The sequence below is a fragment of the Macaca fascicularis genome, chromosome 8 (genome assembly GCF_037993035.2).
Source record: "Macaca fascicularis isolate 582-1 chromosome 8, T2T-MFA8v1.1".
Taxonomy (NCBI): domain Eukaryota; kingdom Metazoa; phylum Chordata; class Mammalia; order Primates; family Cercopithecidae; genus Macaca; species Macaca fascicularis.
Window position 1 is genome coordinate 9,049,688 of NC_088382.1, and position 27,132 is coordinate 9,076,819.

Below are 27,132 nucleotides of genomic sequence, written 5' to 3' on the forward strand. Positions count from 1 at the left end.
AGGCAGGGATCCCCGGCGCCGGTTCTGGCGGAAGCGGTCCCGCGAGGCGGGGGGACTTTTCTAGGTGGGGTGGGGGCTCTGGGACCACCTTTCGGGGCTTTTTCCCCATCCCCTGGCCCCAATTCGCAGCGTTTCGCCACCCAGGGCCCGCAGGGCTCCAAGCCCCTCTTCCCCAACCCGCGCGCTCAGGCCCCCGCCCTCCCCGGCGGTGTCCCCTGACCCCCGGCGGAAGGGGTGGGGGGGTGCGGGGCCGGGAAGAGGGGAGCGCGGGCGGCGGAAGGTGGCGGGAGGAGGTGGGGGCTGGGAAGCGGGGTGCGCGGGCAGCGGGAGGGCACGGGCGGGGCTGCGCGGTAGTCACGTGGCGCAGGACCGGGAGGGTACTTAGGGCCGGGGCTGGCCCAGGCTACGGCGGCTGCAGGGCTCCGGCAACGGCACCGGCTCCGCGGCGCGCAGGCTGGGCTGCAGACTCTCGGCGGCAGCGTTCGGTGAGTGCCGGGGGCGCGGGGTCACCGCGGCGGAAGTGACCTTGGCGGGGACGGTGCCACCGGCCGCCGAGACGGGTTCTTCTGCGTCCCCGGTCGGGCCTAGGCGCGGCCCCGCGGCGTTCCTGGGGGCAGGTGGGGAGCCAGGACCCTCGGGACTGACCCTGACTGGCGGGCTGGGGTGGGAGCCCGCGCACTCCGAAGCGTCGACAAGAAAAGCAGAAAACAGCCCCGCCGGCCCGCCCGCCAGCCCCCTCCCCTCTGCTCCCCTCCCCGGCCTGTGCGCGGGACCCCGGCCCCCGGAGCGGGGAGGCGGCCAGGAGCCCCGAGGGAGGCGCCTGCGAGGAAGAGCTCGGCTAGGTCCGGAGGCTGCTGCCTGGGGTCGCGCTCCCAGCGCCTGGGCCTCGGTGTCCCCGGGACAAACTGCCGAGATTATCGCATCTGCCGGCATCTATTTTCGGTTTATTTCCCCCTCGTTCCAAAGGATTTGCCTGGCCAACTTTCTGCGCAAGATCCCACACAATTCCTGGGACCCCAGAAGACAGGTCCTGTTGAACAGGGATCTGGCACTGGGTGGGCTGGGGAGGAACCCGCACGGAGTTAAATCCATAAACAGGAAGAGAAACCAAGCTGCGAAACCAAGAGGCGAATGGGCGATTGGATGCCGGGTGGGGAGAAGGCCAGGGACGCTCCCTGCCCCCTGGACTCCAGTAAAGGGAAGCCGGGCAGAGTCCCTGGGGCCCTACCTCCCCCTCGGTTAGTAGCCCTGGAGGCCGGGGGGAGTTGGCCTCTGGGGAGCAGTAGGTGCCTGGGTGTGGGGCGCTGCAGGCAGGCTGGGGTGGGTGACCCAGCTGGAAGTGAATTGCACTTGGCTTCTTGGTGGGCCTCTGTCACCCCCTTCCCCAGGCATCGAGGAAGCCAGCAGGCTGGCAAGGAAAAGGATCCTAGCGCAGGCCCTACACCCCTCCTCCTAACGGAGGAGAGACCCCCAAACCCACTGGAGAAGCGATGCTGTGGGGCTCAAAGGCAGACCTGGCACGTTTTTGTAGCCTAGAAAAACTGATCCCCACTGCCTCCCGCCGGAGGAGAGGATAGCTGAGATGCACCCTCTTTCAGTCCAAACGTTCAGGAAGGTAAGGCGAAGAGGCCTAAGAGGGCGTTGGCTTGGTTAAGGGCTGCTCTTTCTCTTCCATAACATCGGTTCTTTTTTTTTTTTTTTTTTTGAGATGGAGTCTCGCTCGGTCTCCCAGGCTGGAGTGCAGTGCCGCAATCTCGGCTCACTGTAACTTCCGCCTCCCAGATTCAAGCTATTCTCCTGCCTCAGCCTCCCGAGTAGCTGGGATTACAGGTGCCTGCCACCACACCCAGCTAATTTTTGCATTTTTAGTAGAGATGAGTTTTAACCATGTTGACCAGGCAGATCTCGAACTCCTGACCTCAGGTGATCTGCCTGCCGCGGCCTCCCCATGAGTCACCATGCCTGGCCTGGCGGAGAACTGTTTCTTCTTGGTGATGGTGACTTAGAACCCGCCAGCTCCTGGAGAAAGGGGCTGGGCCGCCCACCCTGTGTAGCTTTCCCAAAGACAGAGTCAGACGTCTCCTGGAGAGCAGAGGCTTCTCCTTTTTGGTCATTTGTCCCGGAGCTGGGGTATCCCCTGGTGGAAAGGCACAGGTCTCTTGGCCCAGGTGGCAACGCAGACCAGACACGGCCCTGGCACAGCTCTCGCCCCAACAGCTCTCCTGGATGTTGGCTCAGGACAGCCCTGTTGTCAACTGGTCAGGCGGCGAGGGGTGGCAGCCCTTTGGCTCCAGGTTGAAGCGGCCCATGTGGTGCTGATTTAGCAGTTTGGTGAGGCTCTTCTCCTAGGCAGCTTCTTTTCTTTCCCTAGCTGCGGGACCTGGGAGTTGGAAGATAAGTTGCACCCATTTTAGGGGTAACAGATATTTTCTGTTGCTCTTGGTTGGATTGGGAAATGAAGGGAGATCACGTTTCAGGGGTGCCTTGGGATGTCTGTCGGTGATGCTCTCTTTCTTTCTTTCTTTTTTTTTTTAAGACAGACTTTCCCTCTGTCGCCCAGGCTGGAGTGCAGTGGTGCACCCTCCACCTCCCAGGTTCAAGCAATTCTCCTGTCTCAGCCTCCCAAGTAGCTGGGATTGCCGGTGCCCATCACCACACCTGGCATTTTAAAAAATTATTTTTAGTAGAGACGGGGTTTCACCATGTTAGCCAGGCTGGTTTTCTAACTCCCACCTCAGGTGATCCGCCTCAGCCTCCCAAAGTGGTAGGATTACAGGTGTGAGCCACCACGCCGGGGTGGGGGTGATTTTCTTAAATCTGTTAATGAGTTATGGTTGTGTAGAATAATATACCTTCCTTTCGAGATATGGACTGAAACATTGAGAGGGAGGAGTTACAGGTATGCCACTTCTTATCCTTTTCTCTTTTTTTTTTTTTTTTTTTTTGAGGCGGAGTCTCACTCTCTCACCCAGGCTGGAGTGCAGTGGCAAGATCTCAATTCACTGCAGCCTCCGCTTCCTGTGTTCAAGCAATTCTCCTGCCTCAGCCTCTTGAGTAGCTGTGATTACAGGCATGCGCCTCCACACCCAGCTAATTTTTGTATTTTTAGTAGAGATGGGAGTTTCGCCACGTTGGCCAGGCTGGTCTGGAACTCCTGACCTTGTGATCTGCCCACCTCGGCCTCCTAAAGTGCTGGGATTACAGGTATGAGCCACTGCGCCCGGTCTGCTGCCTCTTTTTGATGGCCTGGTGTAAGGAAATTATTGGAAAAATGTGCTGTTGAGTGATATTTACTGGGCACTTCCACATGGTACATGTAAAGGGAGATGGTTGGGGTGGCAGGCAGTTGAGTCTAGGGGAGGCATGTACAGATGTGTTGTGCCTCTGGGACATCAGGGTGGCAGGCAGCAGTCTCTATGTCTGGTCCCAGGCTGCCTGAGAAAGAGTGTGTGGGAGGCAAACCTTGCGCCCTGGCATAGTTGTTAAAGTTTATATTTACCCTAGCTTGTGTGGGGTAGGAGGTTTAGGGATCAAATTTCACTCTGTGTTTAGACTTTTTTTTTTTTTTTTTTTTTTTGAGACAGAGTCTCACTCTGTCACCCAGGCTGGAGTGCTGTGGCACAATCTCCCAGGTTCAAGCAGTGCTCCTGCCTCAGCCTCCCGAGTAGCTGGGATTACAGGCATGCACCACCACGCCTGGCTAATTTTTGTATTTGTAGTAGAGACAGGGTTTCACCATGTTGGCCAGGCTGGTCTTGAACTCCTGACCTCAAGTGATCCCCTGCCTTGGCCTCCCAAAGTGTTGGGATTACAGGCGTGAGCCACTGTGCCCAGCCCTGTGTTTAGACTTTTAACTAATCTCGTTTTTAGCTTCAAGCCTTATCCTCCGCCTCTACAGACCACTCCTGTGCCTGTTTACTGGTTCTTCCAGGGGCCATTTTATTCCCTGTCTGCTGCTACTCATTTGAATTCTCCTGCACATTTTTTTGTTCATTCATTCATTCATTCATTCATTCATTTATTGTTTGGTTCATGGCAGGGTCTTGCTTTGTCTCCCAGGCTGGTGTGCAGTGGTGCGACCATGGCTTACAGCAGCCTCGGCCACCCAGACTTAAGCGATATGGTTCCCACCTCAGCCTCCCAAGTAGTAACTAACTGGGAGCACAGGCGGTACCCAGCTTTTTTTTTTTTTCTTTGTAGAGACAGGCTCTCTCTGTTGCCAGGGCTGCTCTGAAACTCCTGGTTTCAGGTGATCCCCTTACCTCCTCCCACTTGGGCCTTCCAAATGCTGGGATTATAAGGCGTGAGCCAACTCCAGGCCTTTTTGTACTTTTAAAACTCTGCATCAGTGTATAAACAACGTTTAAGGGCCGGGCGCGGTGGCTCAAGCCTGTAATCCCAGCACTTTGGGAGGCCGAGACGGGCGGATCACGAGGTCAGGAGATCGAGACCATCCTGGCTAACACAGTGAAACCCCGTCTCTACTAAAAAAAATACAAAAACTTAGCCGGGCGAGGTGGCAGGCGCCTGTAGTCCCAGCTACTCGGGAGGCTGAGGCAGGAGAATGGCGTAAACCCGGGAGGCGGAGCTTGCAGTGAGCTGAGATCCGGCCACTGCACTCCAGCCTGGGTGACAGAGCGAGACTCCGTCTCAAAAAAAAAAAAATAAAAATAAAAAAAAAATAAACAACGTTTAAGTTTATATGACTTCAGTTCCATTACATGGTTCCTTTTTCACTCACGGTTGTGAGATTTATTTCTGTTGATACATCCAATTCTAGTCCATTTGTCTTAAGTGCCCAGTGTGTTTATCTACTGAGGGACAGTTATATTATTTCGTTTTCACTATCATCCCCTGCTACAGTAAATATCCTGTCTCCCAGATGCTTGGAAGAGTTTCTGCAGGGCAAATGCAGGAGAGCTTGTTCTGGGTCCTGAGGTGTGTTCATCTTCCGTCTTGCTAGATGTTGGCAAAGGGTTCTCCAGTGTGGTTGCATCAATTTACACGCCCAGCGTATGCAGAGTTCCTGTTCCTGACATTTACCAACACTAGATACTACCAGACTTTGATTTTTGCCAATCTGATGGATTTGAAGTGGTACCCTTGTTTTAATTTCATGACCAGAAATTCAAATTTAATCTTTGCCATAGGAAAACATTAACCCACTTATGCCTAGTGTTCCATTATTGGAACGCTAAGCATGTGGGAGTTTTTACATCGTACTGCTCAAGGTCATCACCAAGGTCTGATGTTTTTACTCAGCAGCAATTCAAAAAGTTGCAACCTCTGGCATAAATGGGTTAATGAGTGACATTTTTCCTGTTTTTATTGTTGGTCAGTGATGGTGTATGTGCTGGTTTTTTTCTTTCTTTTTTTATTTGAGACGGAGTCTCGCTCTGTCGCCAGGCTGGAGTGCAGTGGCATAATCTCGGCTCACTGCAACCTCCACCTCCCAGGTTCAAGCGATTCTCCTACCTCAGCCCCCTGAGTAGCTGGGATTACAGGTGTGTGCCACCAAGCCCAGCTACTTTTTGTATTTTTAGTAGAGACGGGGTGTTGCTATGTTTGTCGGGCTGGTCTTGAACTGCTGACCTCATGATCTGCCCGCCTTGGCTTCCCAAAGTGCTGGGATTACCGGCCTGAGCCACTGCCAGCCTATTTGTTTTTTATTTTAAATTTTAATTTTCTAAATAGAGATGGGGTCACTATCCTGCCCAGACTGGTCTTAATCTCCTGGATTCAGTTGATCCTACCACCTTGGCCTCCCAAAGTGTCAGAATTATAGATGTGAGCCACTGTGCCCAGCCCAGAACTGATGTTTTGTAAATGCTGGGTGCTGAGAAGGATGTGTGGCTGGCAGTCTTGACTGTGTTATCTGTCTTTACCAGGCCAGTAACTTCTTTGGTCTGGACATCAAGATAATCTAGCATCACCAGCAAGCTTGCGTGGAGGAGGATGGGACCAGTGTGGCCAAGATGGTAACGGGACCAGTAGAGAGCCCTGTAGAAGACATCTGGATATTCTGCCCTAGGAGACCTGGAGGGCTGGGCTGTGTCATGACCCTCTGACCTGCTGACCTGGACTCCGGCAGAATGTGCACACACACAGTCACGCAGCTTCCTGGCTTGCGCAAGTCCTGGGAGGGCGGTGCCAGCCACAGGCTTCTCCCATTGGAGGGTTGGAAGCGTATATCAAACCACATCAGAGTGCTGGGGGCCACCTGCCACCCATTCGCAACCCACCTAGCCCTCCTGGTGTTTGGGGCGCGCTTTGCTTTGGCAGTCAAGACAGCAGAACAAATCAACTTTTGAGGCCTTGTCACTGGGTACAATTGCCATTATTTTTCATCCAAATTAGGATACTTCTGAAAATAGAAATGATGACTCTGGGACAGCAAATTTTGGCTGTCCTATGTATAAGGAGGTAGCTTTTCACCCTCCCAGTGACTGAGGAAGTTTCTCCCAGATGGCACTGCTCTGAGCCTGGTGCGGGGTAGGCACTTGCAAAAGAACGTCTCCTTGCATCTTCCATCAGCCTTGCGAGATGAGTATCTGTTCCCAGGGCCCCAAGGGAGGAAAACAGGACCTAGCTGGATCCGAGAGCTAGGCCTTTCTGTGGCTCGCCGTCATGTCAGCCAGGGCCTCGACTGCCCTGGTGTAATCTCGCCCGTGGTTGAATTAGGGAACCGCTGTGTTCTGCAGGCTGGAGAGAGACAGAATACTAACCTCATTGCAATCTCAAAGGATCTCTAAAAGCTTTTATAAAGCAGGCCCAAGGTCCTTTGGTATCCGATGCAGAATGGTGAATGCATTGGCTCTGTCAGCCTCTGAGCAAGTCAGTAACAGAACTGGGGAGCAGAAGCTTTCAGAACTTTCTAAAACATTGACTGACCAAATTGTCTTGTTTCCAGCCACCACCACCACCACCAACAACAAATCAGCTGCTGAGGGCCTTTGTAGTGTCTGCTATTTCAAGCATACGGTAGTCATTTTGTCTGCAGGATGTGGGGTTGCTGTGGCTGACCTTGTACAATATTCCACTCATGGGTGTCTTCAGGCCTATGGAGAGCAGCTTGCGTGGGCTGGCCCTGCAGCACCTGCTTTGCATATAGGTGGGCAGCGCGGGGAAGGACCTGTGAGTGGCCAGCCTGGTTCAGGTGAGGGAGGTGGAGTGGGGCTTCTCTGCTTCTCCTGGTTCCCTGGAAGCCTCCAAGGCTGATGAGCATCGCTGCTGCCTCTGCCCGCCTGCGTGCTGGGCGGGTTTTCTGACGGGTTTTCAATTGCTCAGGTGCTAAGGCTGCAGGGAGCCCGCTCCATGGGACAGATGGGCTGCTGGTGCCCGTTCATCAGGAGACTGATGAGACCGAGGCCTGAGAGCCCTTTGGATTTCGTTTTTGTCCTTAATTTAATCATAAGCCAAGAATCTGCTAACCACAGTTCCATTAGGGGAAAAGACATAACACATCAGAGGCCACAGCAAGGCTGTGATTCATACTCAAAAAGGAAAGGTCTCTGGGGTCTCCTCTGGGTCACTCCAGAGCACACTTGAGGTCAGCACACTCCCACCCAGTGCAGGGCTGCTCCAGCATTGAGGTACGTCTGGCAGATTGAAGTAGGGGAAGATGAAACTCGCTAGTCTTGTTTTGTGGGTGCATTTAAGTGATGGAAACTTCAGGAGCAACTGCTGTTATTAGCAGTGAGCGCCAAGACTAGTTTTTGTAGGAGATAAAGAAACAAAGTTCTCTGGGAAGGTCTCACTGAGCCTTCACAGTCTCCCCACCTTTCCACTCTTGCCCTGCTCTTAGCCGCTCTGCTGGCCTATAAAGCACAGTCTTCATTTGTGGCTTCTGGCAAAATGTAGGCACTTGACTTTTGATTTTTTTTTTTTTTTTTTTTTTGGAGACGGAATTTCGCTCTTGTTGCCCAAGGTGGAGTGCAATGTCGCGATCTCGGCTCACTGCAGCCTCCGCCTCCTGGGTTCAAGCGATTGTCCTGCCTCAGCCTCCTGAGTAGTTAGGATTATAGATGCACGCCACCACGCTCGGCTAATTTTTTGTATTTTTAGTAGAAATAGGATTTCACCATGTTAGCCAGGCTGGTCTCAAACTCCTGACCTCAGGTGATCCACCTCCTTGGCCTCCCGAAGTGCTGGGATTACAGGTGTGAGCCACTGCGCCCAGCCAACTTTCCATTCTTTAGAGCTAATGGTGAGAGGAGCCAGCAGTATATTCACACATCAGCGAACGTGGAAGAGCAAAAGACTGCATGAGAGATTTGCTAAGAATTCTTTCACTTTTTTTCTTTATCAGCCAGGAGCTAGCAACTTGGCTTATTTGGAAATTTTAGGTGTACATGTCCTGTCTCCTTAAATCCTTTACAGATTTAGAGTGCCGTCTACCTGAGGGCTCTGTGACCATGTAAGAAAGCCTTTTCTTTTTTTTTCTTTTTTTCCTGAGAGAGTCTCACTCTGTCACCCAGGGTGGAGTACAGTGGTGCAATCTCGGCTCGCAGCAACCTCTGCCTCCTGGTTGCAAGCAGTTCTGCCTCAGCCTCCTGAGTAGCTGGGATTACAGGCACCACCATCACGCCCGGCTGATTTTTGTGTTTTTAGTAGAGACGGGGGTTTCATCATGTTGGCCAGGCTGGTCTTGAACTCCTGACCTTGTGATCCACCTGCCTCAGCCTCCCAAAGTGCTGGGGTCACAGGCGTGAGTCACCATGTCTGGTGTCTTTTTGTTTTGTTTTGTTTTGTTTTGTTTTTTGAGACAGAGTCTCGCTCTGTTGCCCGGGCTGGAGTTGCAGTGGTATGATGTCAGCTTACTGCAACTTCCACCTCCTGGATTCAAGTGATTCTCCTGCCTTAGCCTCCCAAGTAGCTGGGATTACACCCTCCACCATGCCCGGCTAATTTTTGTATTTTTAGTAGAGACAGGAGTTTTGCCATGTTGGTCAGGCTGGTCTCAAACTCCTGACCTCAGGTGATCTGCCTGTCTTGCTCTCCCAAAGTGTTGGGATTACAGGCGTGAGCCACTGTGCCCAGGCAGAAAGCTTTCTTTTTCGAGCTTGGTGGCAGCCCAAAACTGATTCTTTAAGGATGTCAGGACTGAACACCTCCTGTGACTTAGCAGCACCTCCTCTCCTTTGACTTTTCATTCCACCTCCTTCCAGGATCTCAAGGTCCCTATTTGTCCTGGGAGCGGCTTCAAGGTAGTCTGGGGTGCTGTTAAGGTGCTCTAGTTGATAGACTCTCCTGGCCACGCGCTGTTTTTGGCACGTGACAACATTCTACAGAGCTGGCGTGGAGCATGCTTTCACATCAGCATCCGCAGGTATGGAGAGAGAGGATAGGAGGAGCACCCTTTTCTCTCTGTTTTTTTGTGTTTTTTTTTTTAACCCAAAGATCAACTTGGAAAAGGGGCAGAGGGGTGCAGTGGAACCCAGGTCTGCCCAAGCAGCCCAGCTGACCAAGGTCTAGAGATGCATCTGCTGGCCGCTGTTCTTCCACCAGCCCGCATCCTGGAAAGGGTTCTTGTGGCACGCGAAGGTTCACATCCTTCCCTCATGAAATAAGGACTTTGTGTTCATCATCTCTTGTAAGAAGCAGAGCAGAAAGCACAGAATTAAGAAATAAAAGGGAAGTGTGTGCCTATACAAAGGGAAGTGAAAGCGGGTTGCTGTCCCATGCAAAGACCCTGGAACCTGTCAACAACCCAGCTTGTCATTTTCACCATCCGCATTTGTCCAGAGTGATTGAGATGTGTGTCGTTGTGGAGAGAAAGGCGCCTGTTGCACGATGGAGTGAGGTGGTCACTGCTCTCAGGACCTCTGTGCCTGGCTTCACACTTTTTGGGTTCTCAGCAGTCTTGGGACCCTTAGAGTGGAAGCATTTTTGGATGTTAAATGCTGGGGTTAATTGAAGTTAAGAGCTTGTTTTACTGGGCATGGTGGCTCACACCTATAATCCCAACACTTTCGGAGGCCAAGGCGGGCAGATCACTTGGGTCTAAGAGTTTGAGACCAGCCTGGGCAACATAGCAAAACCCCATCTCTACAAAAAATACAAAAGTTAGCTGGGTGTAGTGGTGCATGCCTGTAGTCCCAGCTACTTAGGACGCTGAGGGGAGCAGATCTCTCGAGCCCAGGAGGCAGAGGCTGCAGTGAGCTGTGATCATGCCAGTGCACTCCAGCCTGGGCAACAGAGTGAGATCCTGTCTCAAAACAAACAAACAAATGAACTTTCTTTTCATTTAAACTCTTCTCGCCTGTAATCCCAGCACTTTGGGAGGCCAAGGCAGGTGGATCACGAGGTCAGGAGATCGAGACCATCCTGGCTAACACGGTGAAACCCCGTCTCTACTAAAAATACAAAAAATTAGCCGGGCGTGGTGGTGGGTGCCTGTAGTCCCAGTTACTCGGGAGGCTGAGGCAGGAGAATGCCGTGAACCCCGGAGGCAGAGCTTGCAGTGAGCCGAGATCGCGCCACTGTACTCTAGCCTGGGCGACAGAGCAAGACTCCGTCTCAAAAAAAAAAAAAAAACTCTTCTCGGCGTTGGGGACCTATTGGAATAGGTTTAGTGTGAACTGAGGGCTAGAAGTGGTGGAGGAAGAGAAGAGAGGGAGGGAACAGAGCCCACTGAAGCAACTGCCCTTCCTACCTTATCATTGCACGCCAGGCGCGTGCTGGCGCTTCAGTCCTCAGTTCATTCTTGACTGCCACCTGAGACATGGTGGTTACTAGCTCCATTTTACAGGTGGTGAAACTGAGGCTTGGAGAAGGTCAGACCCCAAGAGTGCCATTTAGTCAGTGGCAGAGCCAGATCCAAATGCAGGTCTCCTGACTCCAAGTGCGGGGCTCATTTTATCAGCCGGTTGCAGCAGGCTGGCGGCCCCTTGAACCCCAACCTGGATGCCATGTGGGAGGAGCAGAGAAGCCAGGAACACCACAGCTCTGGGCCAAAGTGCGGGACTGAAAGAACTTCCCAGCGCTCAGGCTGGGACTAGTGGAACGGGCTGGACCCTGGGGCTGGTGGTGGCGGGCCCAGGGAGCCTGGGAATGAGTGGGGAGCACAGGCAGGTGTGGGAGGGCCTGGGAACCATGAAAAGAAGGGTGGGTTCAGGGAAGTTGCCCACTAGTGAAGTGGCGAGGGGGCCCTGTGGGACTCCAGGGAATAGCCGTGGCAGGTTGTCATCCAGCAGCTGAGGGCCATTGGACATGGCAGCTGCCTGTGTTCTCAGCCACCACAGAAACCAAAGAAATCTTGGTTTAAAAATTCAAGTTGCCATAGAAACGCTCCCATCCTCGACTTGGCTTATTATTTAAAATAACATCTCTACAGCACAAAAGCCCCCGGGGACATCCGAGGACACTCCTGTCTGCCCACGAGACACGCTCACCTCACAGTGTGGAGGCTGTATGGGTCGCTGACACGCAGGACCACGTGAGATGCTGCCTACCCACAATTCACGGAAAAGGGGAAGATTATTAAGGAAGTCGCTAGGGGCCAGGTCCAGTGGCTCATGCCTGTAATCCCAGCACTTCGGGAAGCTGAGGCAGTGAGATCCCTTGAGGCCAGGAGTTCGAGACCAGCCTGGCCAACATAGCGAAACCCCGACTATACTAAAAAAAACCAGATGTGGTAGCACAGGCGTGTAATCCCAGCTACTCAGGAGGCTGAGGCACAAGAATCCCTTGAACCTGGGAGGTGGAGGTTTCAGTGAGCCAAGATTGCGCCTCTGTACTCCAGCATGGGCCACAGAGTGAGACTCCTGTCTCAAAGTCACCAGGGAGGAAGCTCATTGGTGGGAAGGAAGACCAAATTGGAAATGCTGTGAGGAATCATTAAACCAAATGTCCTTTTATCAGTTTGGTGGCTCAGGGCCTTTAGTAACACCGCCAACTATTTTTCCTAGAAGAAACGAAACTGAAGTAATAGGAACATAGTCACTTTTTCTTTTTTTCTTAAAAGTAAGAGTATGTTGTGAAAAAAAAGTCTTCCCACTGTAGTGACCGACAACTGTACATCGTCCTCGGCATTTCGCGTGTAGTAGCAGGAGTGTGCCTGCATGTGTAGATTGTTGAAAGGGTCAGACGCTTATGGTCCTCGGTCACCCACAGCTTGCTTTTTCCCCACTTAACACTGGGACTTGGGGCATTTTTACTTTGTTAGTACAATAGAATTTACTTCAACTAGCTGCTTTTTTATTTTTATTTTATTTATTTATTTTATTATTATTTTTAGACGAAGTCTCTATCTGTTGCCCAGGCTGGAGTGCAGTGGCGCAATCTCAGCTCAGTGCAACTTCTGCCTCCTGGGTGCAAGCAATTCTACTGCCTCAGCCTCCCAGGTAGCTGGGATTACAGGTGTGAGCCACCACACCTGGCTCATTTTTGTATTTTTAGTAGAGATGGGGTTTCACCATGTTGGCCAGGGTGGTCTTGAACTCCTGACCTCAGATGATCCGCCCACCTAGGCCTCCCAAAGTGCTGGGATTACAGGCATGAGCCACCGTGTTCGGCCTATTTTTATTTTTATTTTTTTTAATTTTTGAGACGGAGTTTTGCTCTTGTTGCCCAGGCTGGAGTGCAATAGTGCAATCTCGGCTCACTGCAACCTTTGCCTCCTGAGTTCAAGCAATTCTCCCGCCTCAGCCTCCCAAGTAGCTGGGATTGCAGGCATGCGCCACCATGCCTGGCTAATTTTTTTGTATTTAGTAGAGACAGGGTTTCACCATGTTAGTAAGGCTGATCTTGAACTCCTGACCTCAGGTGGTCCAACCACCTCGGCTACAGGCATGCGCCATGGTGCCTGGCCAACTAGTTGCTTTTTTAATGGTTGCTTCATATTCTATTTAACCACTTACTATAATTTAACAATTACTCTGTTACTAAATACTTGCTTCATTTCTGGTCTTTTGCTAATGCAAAAATTATTTAGCGAGCACTCCTGTGCATGTATCTTTGCATTTTGTGGGATACATTTCTAAATGTCAGGTTGCCAAGTCCCAGGACATGCAGATTTAGAAACTGGTGGGTGTTGCTGTATATCAAGAAAAGGAAGCCCAAAGTATATGTTAGTACTGCTTTGTCAGTTTTTGTTTTAAAGAGACTTTTCAGTTTAATGCAAGCATTTTCCTTTGAAGGCTATGTTTTCTGTCAATTCTAGGCTTTCCTCCAGCATTACTTTAAAAAAAAAACTTTATTTTCTTTAGAGATGGGGTCTCACTATGTTGTCAAGGCTGGTCTTGAACTCCTGGTCTCAAGTGATCCACTTGCCTTGGCCTCCCAAAGTACTGGGGTTATAGGTGTGAGCCACCGCACCCGGCCCATTTTTAAAAGGGCATTGATTTTTTTCATAAAACCTTTATAATTAAGATCTGTGGGCCGGGCACAGTGGCTCACACCTGTAATCCCTGCACTTTGGAAGGCTGAGGTGGGTGGATCATGAGGTCAGGCATTCGAGACCAGCCTGGCCAACATGGTGAAACCTGTCGCTAAAAATACAAAAATTAGCCAGGTATGGTGGCATGTGCCTATAATCCCAGCTGCTCAGGAAGCTGAGGCAGGAGAATCGCTTGAACCCAGGAGGCGGAGGTTGCAGTGAGCCGAGATCATGCCTTTGCACTCCAGCCTGGGCGACAGAGCAAGACTCCATCTCAAAAGTCTGTGTTGCATGTGGTACTTTTTGTGTGTGAGGAGTCCAGTGTGAAGAGTCAGCCTGCAGGCAGCCACTTGTACAAGCACTGTCCTGTTTCGTCTCTGGCCTCACCTAGGTACGCTGATTCCTCCATGGAGGAGGTGCTTCCGAGCGGTCTGTTGGGTGCTCTGCTGATGGGCATCACCCAGCGTTTTATGATACATTTGCTGCCCCAGAGGGCCGGGCTCCTGTCAGAGCTACTTTCCACTGGCTGGGTGCGGTGGCTTATCCTTGTAATCCTAGCACTTTGGGAGGCCAAGGCCGGCGGATCACCTGAGGTCAGGAGTTCGAGACCAGCCTGGCTAACATGGCAAAACCCCATTTCTACTAAAAATACAAAAATCAGGTGCATGTGGTGGCGCACACCTGTAATCCCAGCTACCTGGGAGGCTAAGACATGAGAATTGTTTGAACCTGGGAGACGGAGGCTGTAGTGAGCCAAGATCGTGCCACTGCGCCCCAGACTGGGTGACAGAACAAGACCCTGTCTCAAAAAAAAAAAAAAAGAATTTTTTTTCCAGAGCCGTCTTGCTGTCCTCATATATTTATTCTCCCAGATGAATTCTTGCTTAAGCAACAATGCAGTTTAAATTGTTCTTCAGATAGAATCCACAACTTCAGATAGTTCCAGTCAGTTTGTTAAGCACTGACACCACAGTCCTGTGACTTTCATGTTGACCTGTGACCTGTGGGAGGTAGAGCACCTCACTCACCCGCGGAAGCCCCTGGAGTGAGGGACAGGAGCCCCTGCCTCACCCATCTCCCCACGCTGCGGTTCTCTCCAGCCCTGGGTGCAGGCACCCAGGAGACATGTATTGATTTTGTTGAGCTGCTTGCTCAGGAGGGTGACTCAGAGTTCAAGCTGGAAAGCACTGGCTTGTGACTCATGAGCCAGTCGCAGATCAAAGGGCTGAGGCATCAAGGTGAGAATTTTCCTTCCCAGAAGCCTCATCTCTGCAGCCGGAAGCAGAGCCCTTGGCTGACTGGAAAAACCAGAGAGGCCCCGGGAGTGGGTGGATGGCCAGCCCAGCCCCACCTCTCAGCCTGCACCTCGACCAGCCCACACCAAGCTTGTTTGTCTGTGTCCTGTCAAAACTAGGACTCCTGTCTTTTCTTACATTTCTTTTCTAACTTTTCTTACATTTCCCTGTCCCATGGGTGTTCCACTTAGGGCGTAATGACACAGACAGGCTCTTCACTGTTTCATGTCACTTACTTGGGCAGGTCTCTCAAGCTGTTCCACAAATCCATGCAAAGGCCGTTTAAAACTAGTGGAGCAGGCCCTGGACTCGGTCTAGTCCAGCACAGCCCCTTGGCTTTCTCTCCTGGCTCTGGCCGCCTGGCCCCCGGGGACACACACGAGGTCATGGCATGCTGCAGGCACCAGGGCAGGGAGGCGGGGAGCCCATGGGCGCCTCAGCTCCTCAGAGTTCTCCACCTGGGCCAGGATGAGCACGGGGGTCCACTGATGCCTGAGACGGTGCCCGTGTGTGTGTGAGCCTTTGACCCACATAACAGAGAGGTGTCCTGATGCCCTCTGTCCTCTCCAGGTGGATCTAGGATCTGGCTTCCAACATGTGGCGGCTCTGGGCCTCCCTCTGCTGCCTGCTGGCGTTGGGCGATGCCCGGAGCAGGCCCTCTTTTCATCCCCTGTCGGATGAGCTGGTCAACTATGTCAACAAACAGAACACCACGTGGCAGGTAGGCTGTGGGGCTGCGTCCTACGTATGTCCCCTCCCAGGTCGGTCTGTGCACACTGACTCCAGGGATGGGGAGCTGACTCTCACTGTGGCCCGCAGAACATTATGTCCTGGACCGTTGAGGAACAGCCCTGACCCCGAGTCACAACGGCTCTGGACCACGCCTGCCTCCTCTGTCCCATACCCCGTATTTGTGCATGAGTGTGTGTGCATGTGTATGAATGTATGGTTGTGTGCACGCGGAGGTGCGTGGGGGAGTAGGTGAGCTTTGGAAGTGTTCAAAACCAGCTAGCCCCTGTGACGCCCGCCGTGGCAGAGTGGCAGTTCATCAGTCCTGCCCCTGATTCCCTTTGTCTCTGTCCAGCTCTGACCCTGGGACTGAGAACCAGGAATGAGGAGTGAGCCATGTTGAGGGCCGGAGAGGGTCTCTGATTGTCAGCAAATGGGAGCAGATCAGGGGAGACACCCACTCTGCCTGTGTGTCACTCTGGGCTGTTCCCCACTGCCCCCCAACCCTCGTGCCCTCGAGCTGGGTAGGGCCCCTGGCTTTCCCTGGGTTGGGCCTGGCGTGTGGGCAGCGTGCCCATCCACCACTATCCCAGGAAACCCCTCAGTCAGTGGGTGACTCTCTTCCAGGCCGGGCACAACTTCTACAACGTGGACGTGAGCTACTTGAAGAGGCTGTGTGGTACCTTCCTGGGTGGGCCCAAGCCGCCCCAGAGGTGAGTGCCCACTCCTCCGCGCCACTGTAATGTGAGTGGCGGGCGTTGGTTTGGGGCAGTGGGAAGTGGGAGAGTGAAGGCCTCTCTGGCATCCGCAGGGCTCATGCCACCCAGGGCTACTGACACCGCTTGAGGTACAGCACTTGTCTCTTCTTTTCATATTTGTATTATTTACTTTTTCTTTTTATTTTATTTTTTCCTTCTCAAGTTATTAGTAGAGAAGATGCTGGTGCTTTCTTTTGTTTTGGGGAGGGTCTCTCACTCTGTCACCCAGGCTGGAGTGCAGTGGCGCAATGTTGGCTCACTGCAACCTCTGCCTCCCGGGTTCAAGCAATTCTCGTGCCACAGCCTCCTGAGTACCCGGGGCCGCAGGCTTGCACCACCATGCCCAGCTAATATTTGTATTTTTAGTGGAGACCGGGTTTTGCCATATTGGCCAGACTGGTCTCAAACTCCTGGCCTCAGCAAGTGACCTGCCCCCGTCGGCATCCCAGAGTGCTGGGATTACCAGCATGAGCCACCCCCAGTGTTTTCTGTTGCGCTTCTCCAAGGTATCTCAGCCCTAGGTGTGACAGACTAGGTCTGGGTCTCCACTATGTGGGCAGACTCAATCTTGAGTAATTTAAGGAAAATCTAAGAAAAGCCAGATGAGGCCAAGTACAGTGGCTCTACTAAAAATACAAAAATTTGCCAGGCCTGGTAGCAGGCGCCTGTAATCCCAGCTACTCAGGAGCTGAGGCTGGAGAATCGCATGCACCCGGGAGGCGGAGGTTGCGGTGAGCCAAGACCGCGCCACTTCCCACTTGAGGATGGGGTAGTTAAGTTGCGGGACACTGCCTTCTGCACAATGGGGATGATACGAGAAATGATGAGAGGATCCTGGGCAGACGTTGAGGCAGGAGAGCGGGGCAAGAAACACTATCTGGACTGGATAAACTCATTTTAAAAATCCATTACATAAGCCTAGAAAGAAGCATACAACATCGCAAGTCAGACCAGGCATGGTGGATCACGCCTGTAACCCCAGCACTTTGGGAGGCCGAGGCGGGCAGATCATTTGAGGCCAGGAGTTTAAGACCAGCCTGGCCAACATGGTGAAACCCCATCTACTGAAAATACAAAAATTAGCCGGGCGTGCTGGTGCATGCCTATAACCCCAGCTACTCAGGAGGCTGAGGCACCAGAATCGCTTGAACTCAGGAGGCAGAGGTTGCAGTGAGCAGAGATCTCACCACTGCACTCCAGCCTGGACGACAGAGTGAAATTCTGTCCAGCCCGCCCCCCATCCCCAAAGAAAAAATCGCTAGTTGCATTGAGCAATGGGATTTCCTTTGGTTTTGTGAAAGTCGCAGGGACACCTGCCCACAGCCTTCTCCCGCGTGTCTTCTTGTGCTCACTTCCTTTCTAGGGGATTGTGGCCCAGCCACAGTCACTGCTCTTAAACCCAGTGGCCTTTGCAGGGACTGGGGAGGGAGCTGTGGGATGAGAGCTTATAATGAAGACCTTCCTTTATCCAGAGTTATGTTTACCGAGGACCTGAAGCTGCCTGAAAGCTTCGATGCACGGGAACAATGGCCACAGTGTCCCACCATCAAAGAGATCAGAGACCAGGGCTCCTGTGGCTCCTGCTGGGTAAGGCCCTGCTGGCCGGCGGGGGAGGGGCTGGAGAGAGAGGAAGCAGCAATGGGGAGTCTTGGGGGATTCGGGGTGGGGACGACTCTGACAAGGCAAGTTATAGAAACTTTCTGAGTCCCAGTTTCCATCAATACAAACATCACAATCTCTCTGGCCATGAATTATGGCAAGGATTAGGCAGAGTGGCGGGCAGAGCATCCTGCAGATTGCAAGTCCACGTGTATGGGTGGCAAAGCAGCTCCCTTCCCCTGACACGCTGCCCCGTCCACAAATACCAGGAGCTCTCACCGCTACTCTGCTTCAAGAAAGCCTCCCTTTAGTGTCAGCGAGCTGTCTTAATTTGTCACTTAATTGTGGTAAAATACACGTAACAGAAAATTTAATAATCTTAGCAATTTTCTTTTTCTTTTTATTTTTTGGAGATGGAGTCGTGCTCTGTCACCCAAGCTGGAATGCAGTGGCGGGATCTTGGCTCACTGCAACCTCTGCCTCCTGGGTTCAAGCGATTCTCCTGCTTCAGCCTCCCCAGTAGCTAAGATTACAGGCATGTGCCACCACACCCAGCTAATTTTTGTATTTTTAATAGAGACGAAGTTTTGCCATGTTGGACAGGCTGGTCTCAAACTCCTGACCTTAGTTGATCTGCCCTCCTCCGCCTCCCAAAATGCTGGGATTACGAGCGTGAGCCACCACACCCGGCAACTATTTTCAAGTGTACAGTTCTGTGGCATTAAGTACATTGACAGTGTTGCTCAGCCATCACCACCATCTGTCCCCAGAACTCTTTTTCACCTTGCAAGACAGAACCTCCGTCCCCATTAACACCAATCCCCCAGCCCCTGGTGACCCCCACCCTACACCCTGTCTCTGAATTTGACTCCTAGGGACCTCATACAAGTGGGTCACACAGTATTTCTTTTCTGGGTGAGCTGTGTTTTTTGTTAAGAAAAAAACATGGCCAGGTGCGGTGGCTCACGCCTGTAATCTCAACACTTTGGGAGGCTGAGGTGGGCGGATCACCTGAGGTCAGGAGTTTGAGACCAGCCTGGCTGGTGAAACCCTGTCTCTACCCTGTCTCTACTAAAAATACAAAACAGCTGGGTGTGGTGGCGGGCGCCTGTAATCCCAGCTGCTCTGGAGGCTGAGGCAGGAGAATTGCTTGAACCCAGGAGGCGGAGGTTGCAGTATGCCGAGATTGCGCCACTGCATTCCAGCCTGGGCAACAAGAGTGAAAACTCCACCTCCAAAAATAAAAATAAAAAAGTAAAAAACACACACATACAAACTAAAACTACACATTTGACACATTTCAAAAATGAACTGAGTTCCCAGGCGGAGGTTCACGGTGGTGGCTCTCTTGCTTTAAAAGCTGAGTTGGGCAGATGTCGAGGCAGGAGAGCGGGGCAAGTGGCTCATCATGCCTCTAATCCCAGCACTTTGGGAGGCCGAGGTGGGCAAATCACTTGAACCCAGGAGTTCAAGACCAGTCTGGCCAACATAGCAAGACCCCATTTCTACCAAAGAAAATGAAAGCTGAGTTTGAGCCCCAGGCGCCTCCCCTGGTGTTGAGAGATCAGTTGCCCACAAGGTCTGAGGTGCCCCTGTGGCCCTTTGAGGGGACCGCGGCAGAGGGCCCAGCCCGGATGTGGCAGCCTCGTGCGGTGGGACTCGTTCCTACAGGCCTTTGGGGCTGTGGAAGCCATCTCTGACCGGATCTGCATCCACACCAATGCGCACGTCAGCGTGGAGGTGTCGGCGGAGGACCTGCTCACCTGCTGTGGCATCATGTGTGGAGACGGGTGAGTCAGGCTCTGCTTCCGCAGCGGGTTTAGTGCTGGGAGACCCTGGGCCCCGGCTTCTCAGTGCAGGGGACTCCTGGGACTCCTGCGAGTCAGAAGTGTTTCAGGGAGACTCCGGGAGTCTGGCAGGCAGGGCCTGGCACGGCTGTTGCTTCCTGAGGTGCCTGAACCAAGGCTGGCCCGGCAGAACTGTCTGAGGGGTGGTGTCCCAGCAAAACAGTGTCAGAAAATGTGGTGGAATGTCTGACCCCGGCCTGGTTCGTGTCATCGCATGTTCCTTTTTCCTGCTTGGGGAAGCAGTCTGGGCATTTCCTTATGTGTAGTTCAGGAGGATGGAGCCACCTTAACAGCAAGATGATGGCACAGAACTTCCCAGCCCAGCCTCGCCTTGGTTCTGCAGTAGTGGTGTTCGCCCGCTGCTGCAGATCCCAAACACCTGAGGCCTTCAGACATGTGCCTGGGCCTCTCCCCAGACTAGTTAAATGAGAATCACTGGCGGTTCTCATTTCAGAGAACTGGTGGTGCTCTCGTAAGAACCACCAATGGTGGCTTTTCGTAAGTACCTCGGGGAAGTTTAGTGTCCGCTCAGTTGAGGATCACTGTTCTACCGGGAAGGACACGAACGGGAGAGCCTCCTGTCCTCTCCAGGATCTTTGTGGGCAGGGGTGGGGCTGGGGGTTATTTCCTGCAAGCTATGCTAATCTAGGGAGCGTCCCTTGGAGGGTTTGGTGTCTGGGAGGGCTGCTGCACGACTTGCTGAAGGTGGGGCGGGTCCACGAGTGACCTCGGGCATGCGGGTGGCGCGCAGTGGCCTGGAGAGCCACTAGTGCTTCTTCCGGAGGTTTTCATGAGAGGCTGTCTTTTCAGCTGTAATGGCGGCTATCCTGCTGGAGCTTGGAACTTCTGGACAAGAAAAGGCCTGGTTTCTGGTGGCCTCTATGACTCCCATGTAGGTGAGTGTCTCTCCTCGGCCCCTTGCCGGCCAGATGGATTGTTTAAGCAGTTAACCATCGTGGCTTTATTTGCCTTTATAAAGTGGAGGTTGAGACAGAGGGCCGGGTGAAAGGTGCGAGCAGGTGCACAGGCCTCTGGCAGGACCTGCCTGGCATCCATGCTGCAGGCACAAGGCTGGCCTTGCGCCAGGTCTGCCTGTCCCAGCGGGGCTTCTTGGTGGGGGCTGTCGGTTGACTCCACTTTCTCCCGGGTCCCATCAGGGTGCAGACCGTACTCCATCCCTCCCTGTGAGCACCACGTCAACGGCTCCCGGCCCCCGTGCACGGGCGAGGGTGATACCCCCAAGTGTAGCAAGATCTGCGAGCCTGGCTACAGCCCAGCCTACAAACAGGACAAGCACTACGGTAAGGGGCCTGGCCACGGCCGCGTGAGGCTGGGGAGCTGCTGCATCCTTCCCTGCGCTGCAGGGAAGAGGTCAGAGCTGAGAAGCCTTGGGGTCCAGGAACCCTAGGATAGGGAAGGAAAGGGAAATGATGCCCTCTTGCCAGGGGAAGCAGCACACTCTCCACTTGCTGTCTGTTCCACCCTGAACTCAGCCTCAGCCCTCCCAAGCTGGAAGGGACCAAAGCCCTCATTTCACAGGGGAGTGGCATGTCCTGGAGTCCTGGGGTATCCTGGCCTCTTCCGGGGCCGTATGCTCACTGTTCCCTTCTCCCACTTCTGAGCTTCCAGCCCCAGCCCCGTCCTTACTCCTTCAGGGGAGCCTTCCTCGAGCTCCCCTGGCTGGGCAAGTCCCTTTAGACGCACAGTCTTCCCCTGGAGGCCACCAGAAATCAGTGACTGGCTGATGGTGGCACAGCACAAGGCACTGTCACCGCCCTCCCCAACCGCCAGCTCGGTTCGTTTTCCAGGATACAATTCCTACAGTGTCTCCAATAGCGAGAAGGACATCATGGCCGAGATCTACAAGAACGGCCCCGTGGAGGGAGCTTTCTCTGTGTATTCGGACTTCCTGTTGTACAAGTCAGGTGCGCGCTGATACCGGTGGAGGCTCATGCTGACCCTCCAGGGGAGGGGAGCCCGGGGGCCAACAGGACTTGATTGGGTAGGCAGGCAAGGGGCTGGGGAAGCGGCTGTGAGGGGCCTCCTGTGCAGGCTCACTCCTGTGGACCAGGCTGGCTCCTCACAGTCTGTCTCTCCACCTGCTGTGCCACCACACAGAATTCCGGAGGCCTCTCCCAGGGCCTCTGGGCTAGTTCCTTCCCATCCCTTAGAGTCCAGCTCACATGTGTTTTCCGTGGAAGCGCCTCCCTCCCTGGCGGCTGACATGCCTGCCCTCGCCTTCATGGCTTTGCATTGCTTTACCAGCATGTTCCCGTTAAAACGGCAGGCCTTTTGTGTCTGCACTGGCTGGCACATTTTCTTCATCTTTGTCTTTGCAAAGGCCTAGATCATGCCTCACACCAGTGGATGAACACGCAGGGACCTTGCCCTGGGCAGTGCTGTAGGGACTCGAACCAAGGAATCTGGACAGTCCCCATCCCCAAGTCCTGTCTTAGAAATCCCTTGCTCCAGATGAACGGTCTTTGCTGACTGCATCGATCTCGTTAATATTTTGCTAGATGGGAAACTCCAAAGCTCTCAGCTCTATATAAAACAACAGTTTGACAAAGGAGGATGATTCTGGCAAGAAAAAATGACTGTAAAGATGGTAGTTCTTAGCACAGTCCTTGCCCATATTATTAAAAGATGTGTTTCCACTTTGATAGTGATTTCCCTACCACAGGAGACTGGCTGGGGAGTCCTGAACCCCTTAGCCGGTATCTTTCTCATCAGCTAGCACTGGCCGCCACCAGCCCGCCCTTCTCCCTCACCTCTCCAGGGTGTACCTGGAGCAGCTGTTAAAACTCTTTAAGCCGTGTAACCCTTCTGACAAACCCTTACTTACATGGAATCCCAGTGTATAGAACAGATCAATCTGTCACCTAACATTAAATGTTTTACAAACTAGAATGTATTAGAAATTCTATTTTTAAAGACAACCAACAAGCACATTTTGTAGGAATCTATTTTAATATTTACTCAACAGATTCGAGTGTGTTGGGCCTTCAGAAATATATTTAATATTCCCCAGTGTTGTGGTAACCCTGGAGCCTTCTGATGGAGCAGCAGGGTCCCTCTGGAAGCTGTTTCTCCTGCCCGGAGGGTGACCAGCGGAGTGTGGGGGGTACTGTGGGGTGCGGGCCAGTGGCCTGGTCTTGGTCTCAGCCGGTTCTTTTCAGGTGTGTACCAACACGTCACCGGAGAGATGATGGGCGGCCATGCCATCCGCATCCTGGGCTGGGGAGTGGAGAACGGCACACCATACTGGCTGGTTGCCAACTCCTGGAACACTGACTGGGGTGACAATGGTGAGTGGCGGCCCCTTCCTGTCAAGAACAGGGAATTGTGAGCCACACACAGTGCCCGTCTCGGCTTTCTCTGTTCTACCTGCTGCACAGCCTCAAACCCTAGACCTAAGGCCAGGCTGTGAGCTCCTCCTATGTGCCAGGCACCCAGGAGTTTCCTTTTGCTGCAAGGGCAGACCCCGAGCAGCTTCAGAGCCCACGCCTGCCACAGTTCGCACAGCATCGCGCCAGATGCCGTGATGGGGGCGGTGACCGGGCAGGAGGGTTGTCAGGAGGCAGGAGGTGTGCCCCACAGCTGCCTCCAGAAGCCTCATGGTGCTGAGGGCTGTGCTACTGGGCAAACAGCAGGAGCTGCCAGGGATTGGTGGTTACTCCCAGGTCTTTTAGGGATGAGTCTGAATATATTGATTGACCCTTGTCACACTTAAAAAGCACCTTACTTTTTATTCCCAGGCTTCTTTAAAATCCTCAGAGGACAGGATCACTGTGGAATCGAATCAGAAGTGGTGGCTGGAATTCCACGCACCGATCAGTACTGGGAAAAGATCTAATCTGCTGTCGGCCTGTCCTGCCAGGCCTGGGGGAGTTTTCCCTGAATACAGTCAGGGATCGGGGTGAGATGGGGGTAGAAATGCCTTTTATTCTTTGAGTTCACGTAAGATACAAGTTTTAGACAGGGCTTGAAGGACTGGATTGGCCAAACCTCACATCAGCCATCAGAGCTGTCTTCCAAGGAGACACACCCCAAATCCTGGCTACATCCCAGCCTGTGGTTACAGTGCAGACAGTTAGGCCATGTGAGCCACTGCTGCCAGCACAGCACGTCCTCCCCCTATAGACCAGTGCCACAGGGAGTGCCTGCTGCCCCACCTGACTGTGGCCCCCTCCCCGATCCATCCATCTCCAGGGAGCAAGACAGAGACCCAGGAATGGAAAGCGGAGTTCCTAACAGGATGAAAGTCCCCCCATCAGTTGCCCCCAGTACCTCTAAGCAAGTAGCTTTCCACATTTGCTATAAGATCAGAGGAGAGATGGTGTTGGGAGCCCTTTGGAGAACGCCACATTCTCCCAGACCCCCTGCATCTATCGAGTTTGCAGTGTCACAACTTCTCTGATCTTGTGCTCAGCATGATACTTTTTTAATAGAAGTCTTCTCTTTTGTGCACTCTGCTAATCATGTGGGTGAGTGAGTCGAACAGCTGGGAGCACCTGTGCTAGTTTTACAGATTGCCTCCTAATGGCGCGGCTCAAAACGAAACCAAGTGGTGAGGACTTGTTTCTGACCCACTGGTCTCTACCACCACAAAGAAGCTAGTTTAGGAGAAACCAGCTTTTACTGTTTTTTAAGAATTACTGCTTCACCCTGTCAAGTTAACAAGGAATGCCTGTGCCAATAAAAGGTTTCTCCATCTTGAAATCGACTCTGATGGGATCTCAGAGATCATTTGTCACTGCCTATAGACTTGTGGCTGCCGTCTATCCTCATCCCTGCAGAGAATTACGTCCTGGAACTGCATGTTCTTGCGACTCTTGGGATCTCATCTTAACTTCTCGCTGCCCCAGCCATGTTTTCAACCATGGCATCCCTCCCTCTTAGTTCCCTGTCGTCCTCGTCAACCTTCTCTCTAAGTCCTTGGTAAGCTTGCCCTTGCTTAAGAACTAACAACACAGCTGTGCTCTGTTTGTTGTTGTTGAGAGAATCTCTGTCTGTCGCCCAGGCTGGAGTACAGTGGCGCCATCTTGGCTCACTGCAACCTGCGGCCTCCTAGGTTCAAGTGATTCTCCTGCTTCAGCCTGCCGAGTAGCTGGGATTACAGGCACTCACCATGCCCGGCTACTTTTTGTATTTTTAAGTAGATACGATATTCACCATGTTGGCCAGGCTTGTTTCAAACTCCTGGCGTCAGGTGGTCCACCTGCCTCGGCCTCCCAAAGTGTTGGGATTACAGGCGTGAGCCACCATGCCTGGCCTCTCTTTTTTATCAGCCACAAATCCAGTAGCAGCCTGAGGATTCAGCTCATAAAATAGGCCTGGTGTCTTGGTGATCTCACATAACCAAGATGCCATCCCGTGGAGAACCACATCCCCCTGGATGCCCTCCAGTCTTGGTTTGGGCTGGCGTCAGCCTGTATACAGTATTTTGAATTTGTATGCCACTGGTTTGCATTGCTGGTCAAGAACTCCAGTGCTTTGCATAGCCCTGGTTTAGAATCCTGTTACAGCAGTTCTTGGAAAGAACTGTGCAGAGGAAACTAGAAGACCCAGCAATCATTCCATTGCCCTGCCAAGGTACACCTCAGTACTCCCCTTCCCAACTGAGGTTGTGTGGGGCTAGCTCTTTCCAGAAGCATTGAAGTTTGGTTTCTGATGTGACTCAGAAGTTAGGAACCAGAAGCTACATCAAATAAGCTCTGAAAATCTGAGGAGTATTGTAGGAAAGGTTATGCTCATCATGGCACTTAAGAGATGCTTAACAAAGGTTACCAAAGCCACAATTCATAACCACTCACTCATCCGGTTTCAACTAGAGTATATTCATAACCTCAATAAAGTTTTACCTGCTCCCAAACTGAGTTGAATCATTCCACGCGCACTGTCTCCCTCACCTCCATCGTCTCCCCACCTGCAGCTCCCTCCCTGCCTCTGCATGGAGCCGGCGGGGATGGGCTAGTGACAGAAGGAATTGTGGGGCATCTCGACCTCAGCTTAAGGCTTTGTTAGAAACACCTGCCTTGCAGTGTTTGTGACTGGGACAGAGCCCAGTGCTCTAATGCACCTCAGATCACCCCAATGGTCATCACTTTGTCACCTCAGTTCAGTAGTTTCTCCTGGATTCTTGTCCAAGTGACATGACGGGTGGAGGTGACAATGCCTTTTCAGTCTTTATCTAGACTCTCCAGAGTCACTCCAGAATAGAAATTAGAGTATAGGTAGGCAGTCCAACCTTTGCCTTTTAAAAAAAATTTGAGATGGAGTCTCGCTCTGTCACCCAGGCTGGAATGCAGTGGCGTGATCTTGGCTCACTGCAACCTCTGCCTCCTGGGTTCAAGCGGTTCTCCTGCCTCAGCCTCCCAAGTAGCTGGGATTACAGGCATCCGCCACCACACCTGGCTAATTTTTGTAGTTTTAGTAGAGACGGGGTTTCGCCATGTTGACCAGGCTGGTCTCGAACTGACTTCAAGTGATGCACCTGCCTTGGCCTCCCAAAGTGCTAGGATTATAGGCATGAGGTACCGTGCCCGGCTGCCACTCTTTAAAGAAAGCAGTAATTTGCCCTTTTTAATGTGCCTCAGCCATACTCAAGTGGTCCACAGCACGGCCGTCACCTGAGAGCCTGTTAGGAAATGCTCTCCTCAGTGTGAGAAGGCCGGACCTCTGAACAGCATTCGCATCTCCCAAGACCCCAGGTGTCTCCCAGGCACATTCAAGCTCAGAATACCTTTCCAACTGCTCCCTGATTAGAACACTGCCTGAGAATTTAGGAATGCAAGCTCTTGGGCACCCCATCAAACCTACTGTGTCAAAGTCTTTGGTCCCAGCAATCAGGCAATTCTGATATAAAGTCTGAGAATCACAGTCTTAGAACTCTGTTTCCAAAACTGCTAAGAATAACCTAGAATGCTTGTTCACATGCTTGACTCGCCCTCTTCCTCCTATACACACCCGAGCCCCTGGGAAATGGCTCAGTAGATGGAAGAAGGGGCCCTCCCCGCACTTGGCCACAGGCATCCAGAAGTTCCCATATGCAGACGTCAAACTCTTGTTCCCAACCATTGTAGTTGTTTATGGTCCTAGATTCAGATGGGTCAGAGGCTCCTCTGAGGAAAAGTTAAAATATTCCACCATTAGGTAGGATCCAAATAGACTCTATGCCAGAGATGCTATAAAATTATATTAGAAGTGAGGAGTAGAGGGTAGTGTTGCTAGGGTTAGCAAACAGAAATACAAGATGGCCAACTACTTTTGAATTTGCGGATACGCAAGTTTTTTTTTTTTTTTTTTTTTTGAGACAGTCTTACTGTCGCCCAGGCTGGAGGGCAATGGCGTGATCTCGGCTCACTGCAACCTCTGCCTCCTGGGTTCAAGCAATTCTTGTGCCTTGGCCTCCCGAGTAGCTGGGGCTACAGGCATGTTCCAAGCCCAGCTAATTTTGGTACTTTTAGTAGAGACAGAGTTACGCCATGTTGGTCAGGCTGGTCTCGAACCCCTGACCTCAAGTG

At 52.5% G+C, this 27,132-nt stretch overlaps 1 protein-coding gene across 12 annotated transcripts; it reads left to right on the forward strand.

Moving 5' to 3' along the window:
* CTSB (cathepsin B) lies at nucleotides 1-25,481 on the forward strand. Of its 12 annotated transcripts, XM_074000225.1 has the most exons (13): nucleotides 408-1,615; nucleotides 3,113-3,204; nucleotides 5,889-5,978; nucleotides 6,911-7,111; nucleotides 15,244-15,394; nucleotides 16,030-16,115; nucleotides 17,633-17,747; nucleotides 19,431-19,549; nucleotides 20,417-20,502; nucleotides 20,764-20,907; nucleotides 21,415-21,531; nucleotides 22,786-22,914; nucleotides 23,365-25,481. In XM_074000225.1, the coding sequence occupies exons 5-13, from the start codon at nucleotides 15,269-15,271 to the stop codon at nucleotides 23,460-23,462; spliced, it is 1,020 nt and encodes a 339-aa protein (XP_073856326.1). In that variant the 5' UTR covers nucleotides 408-1,615; nucleotides 3,113-3,204; nucleotides 5,889-5,978; nucleotides 6,911-7,111; nucleotides 15,244-15,268; the 3' UTR covers nucleotides 23,463-25,481. The 12 variants fall into 12 exon arrangements, with proteins under 12 accessions (XP_045253777.2, XP_073856326.1, XP_065374840.1 ...); XM_065518768.2 differs by lacking the exon at nucleotides 6,911-7,111; XM_074000224.1 differs by lacking the exon at nucleotides 3,113-3,204 and having other exon boundaries at nucleotides 408-485.
* Nucleotides 25,482-27,132: the final 1,651 nt, after the last annotated feature.

What these genes read in the sequence shown, in the direction of transcription:
- CTSB (XM_045397842.2), top strand. Translation starts at nt 15,269, where the DNA reads ATGTGGCGGCTCTGGGCCTCCCTCTGCTGCCTGCTGGCGTTGGGCGAT. An exon ending in AACAGAACACCACGTGGCAG is followed by an intron (nt 15,395 to 16,029) that starts GTAGGCTGTGGG and finishes ACTCTCTTCCAG; the next exon opens with GCCGGGCACAACTTCTACAA. An exon ending in GCTCCTGTGGCTCCTGCTGG is followed by an intron (nt 17,748 to 19,430) that starts GTAAGGCCCTGC and finishes TCGTTCCTACAG; the next exon opens with GCCTTTGGGGCTGTGGAAGC.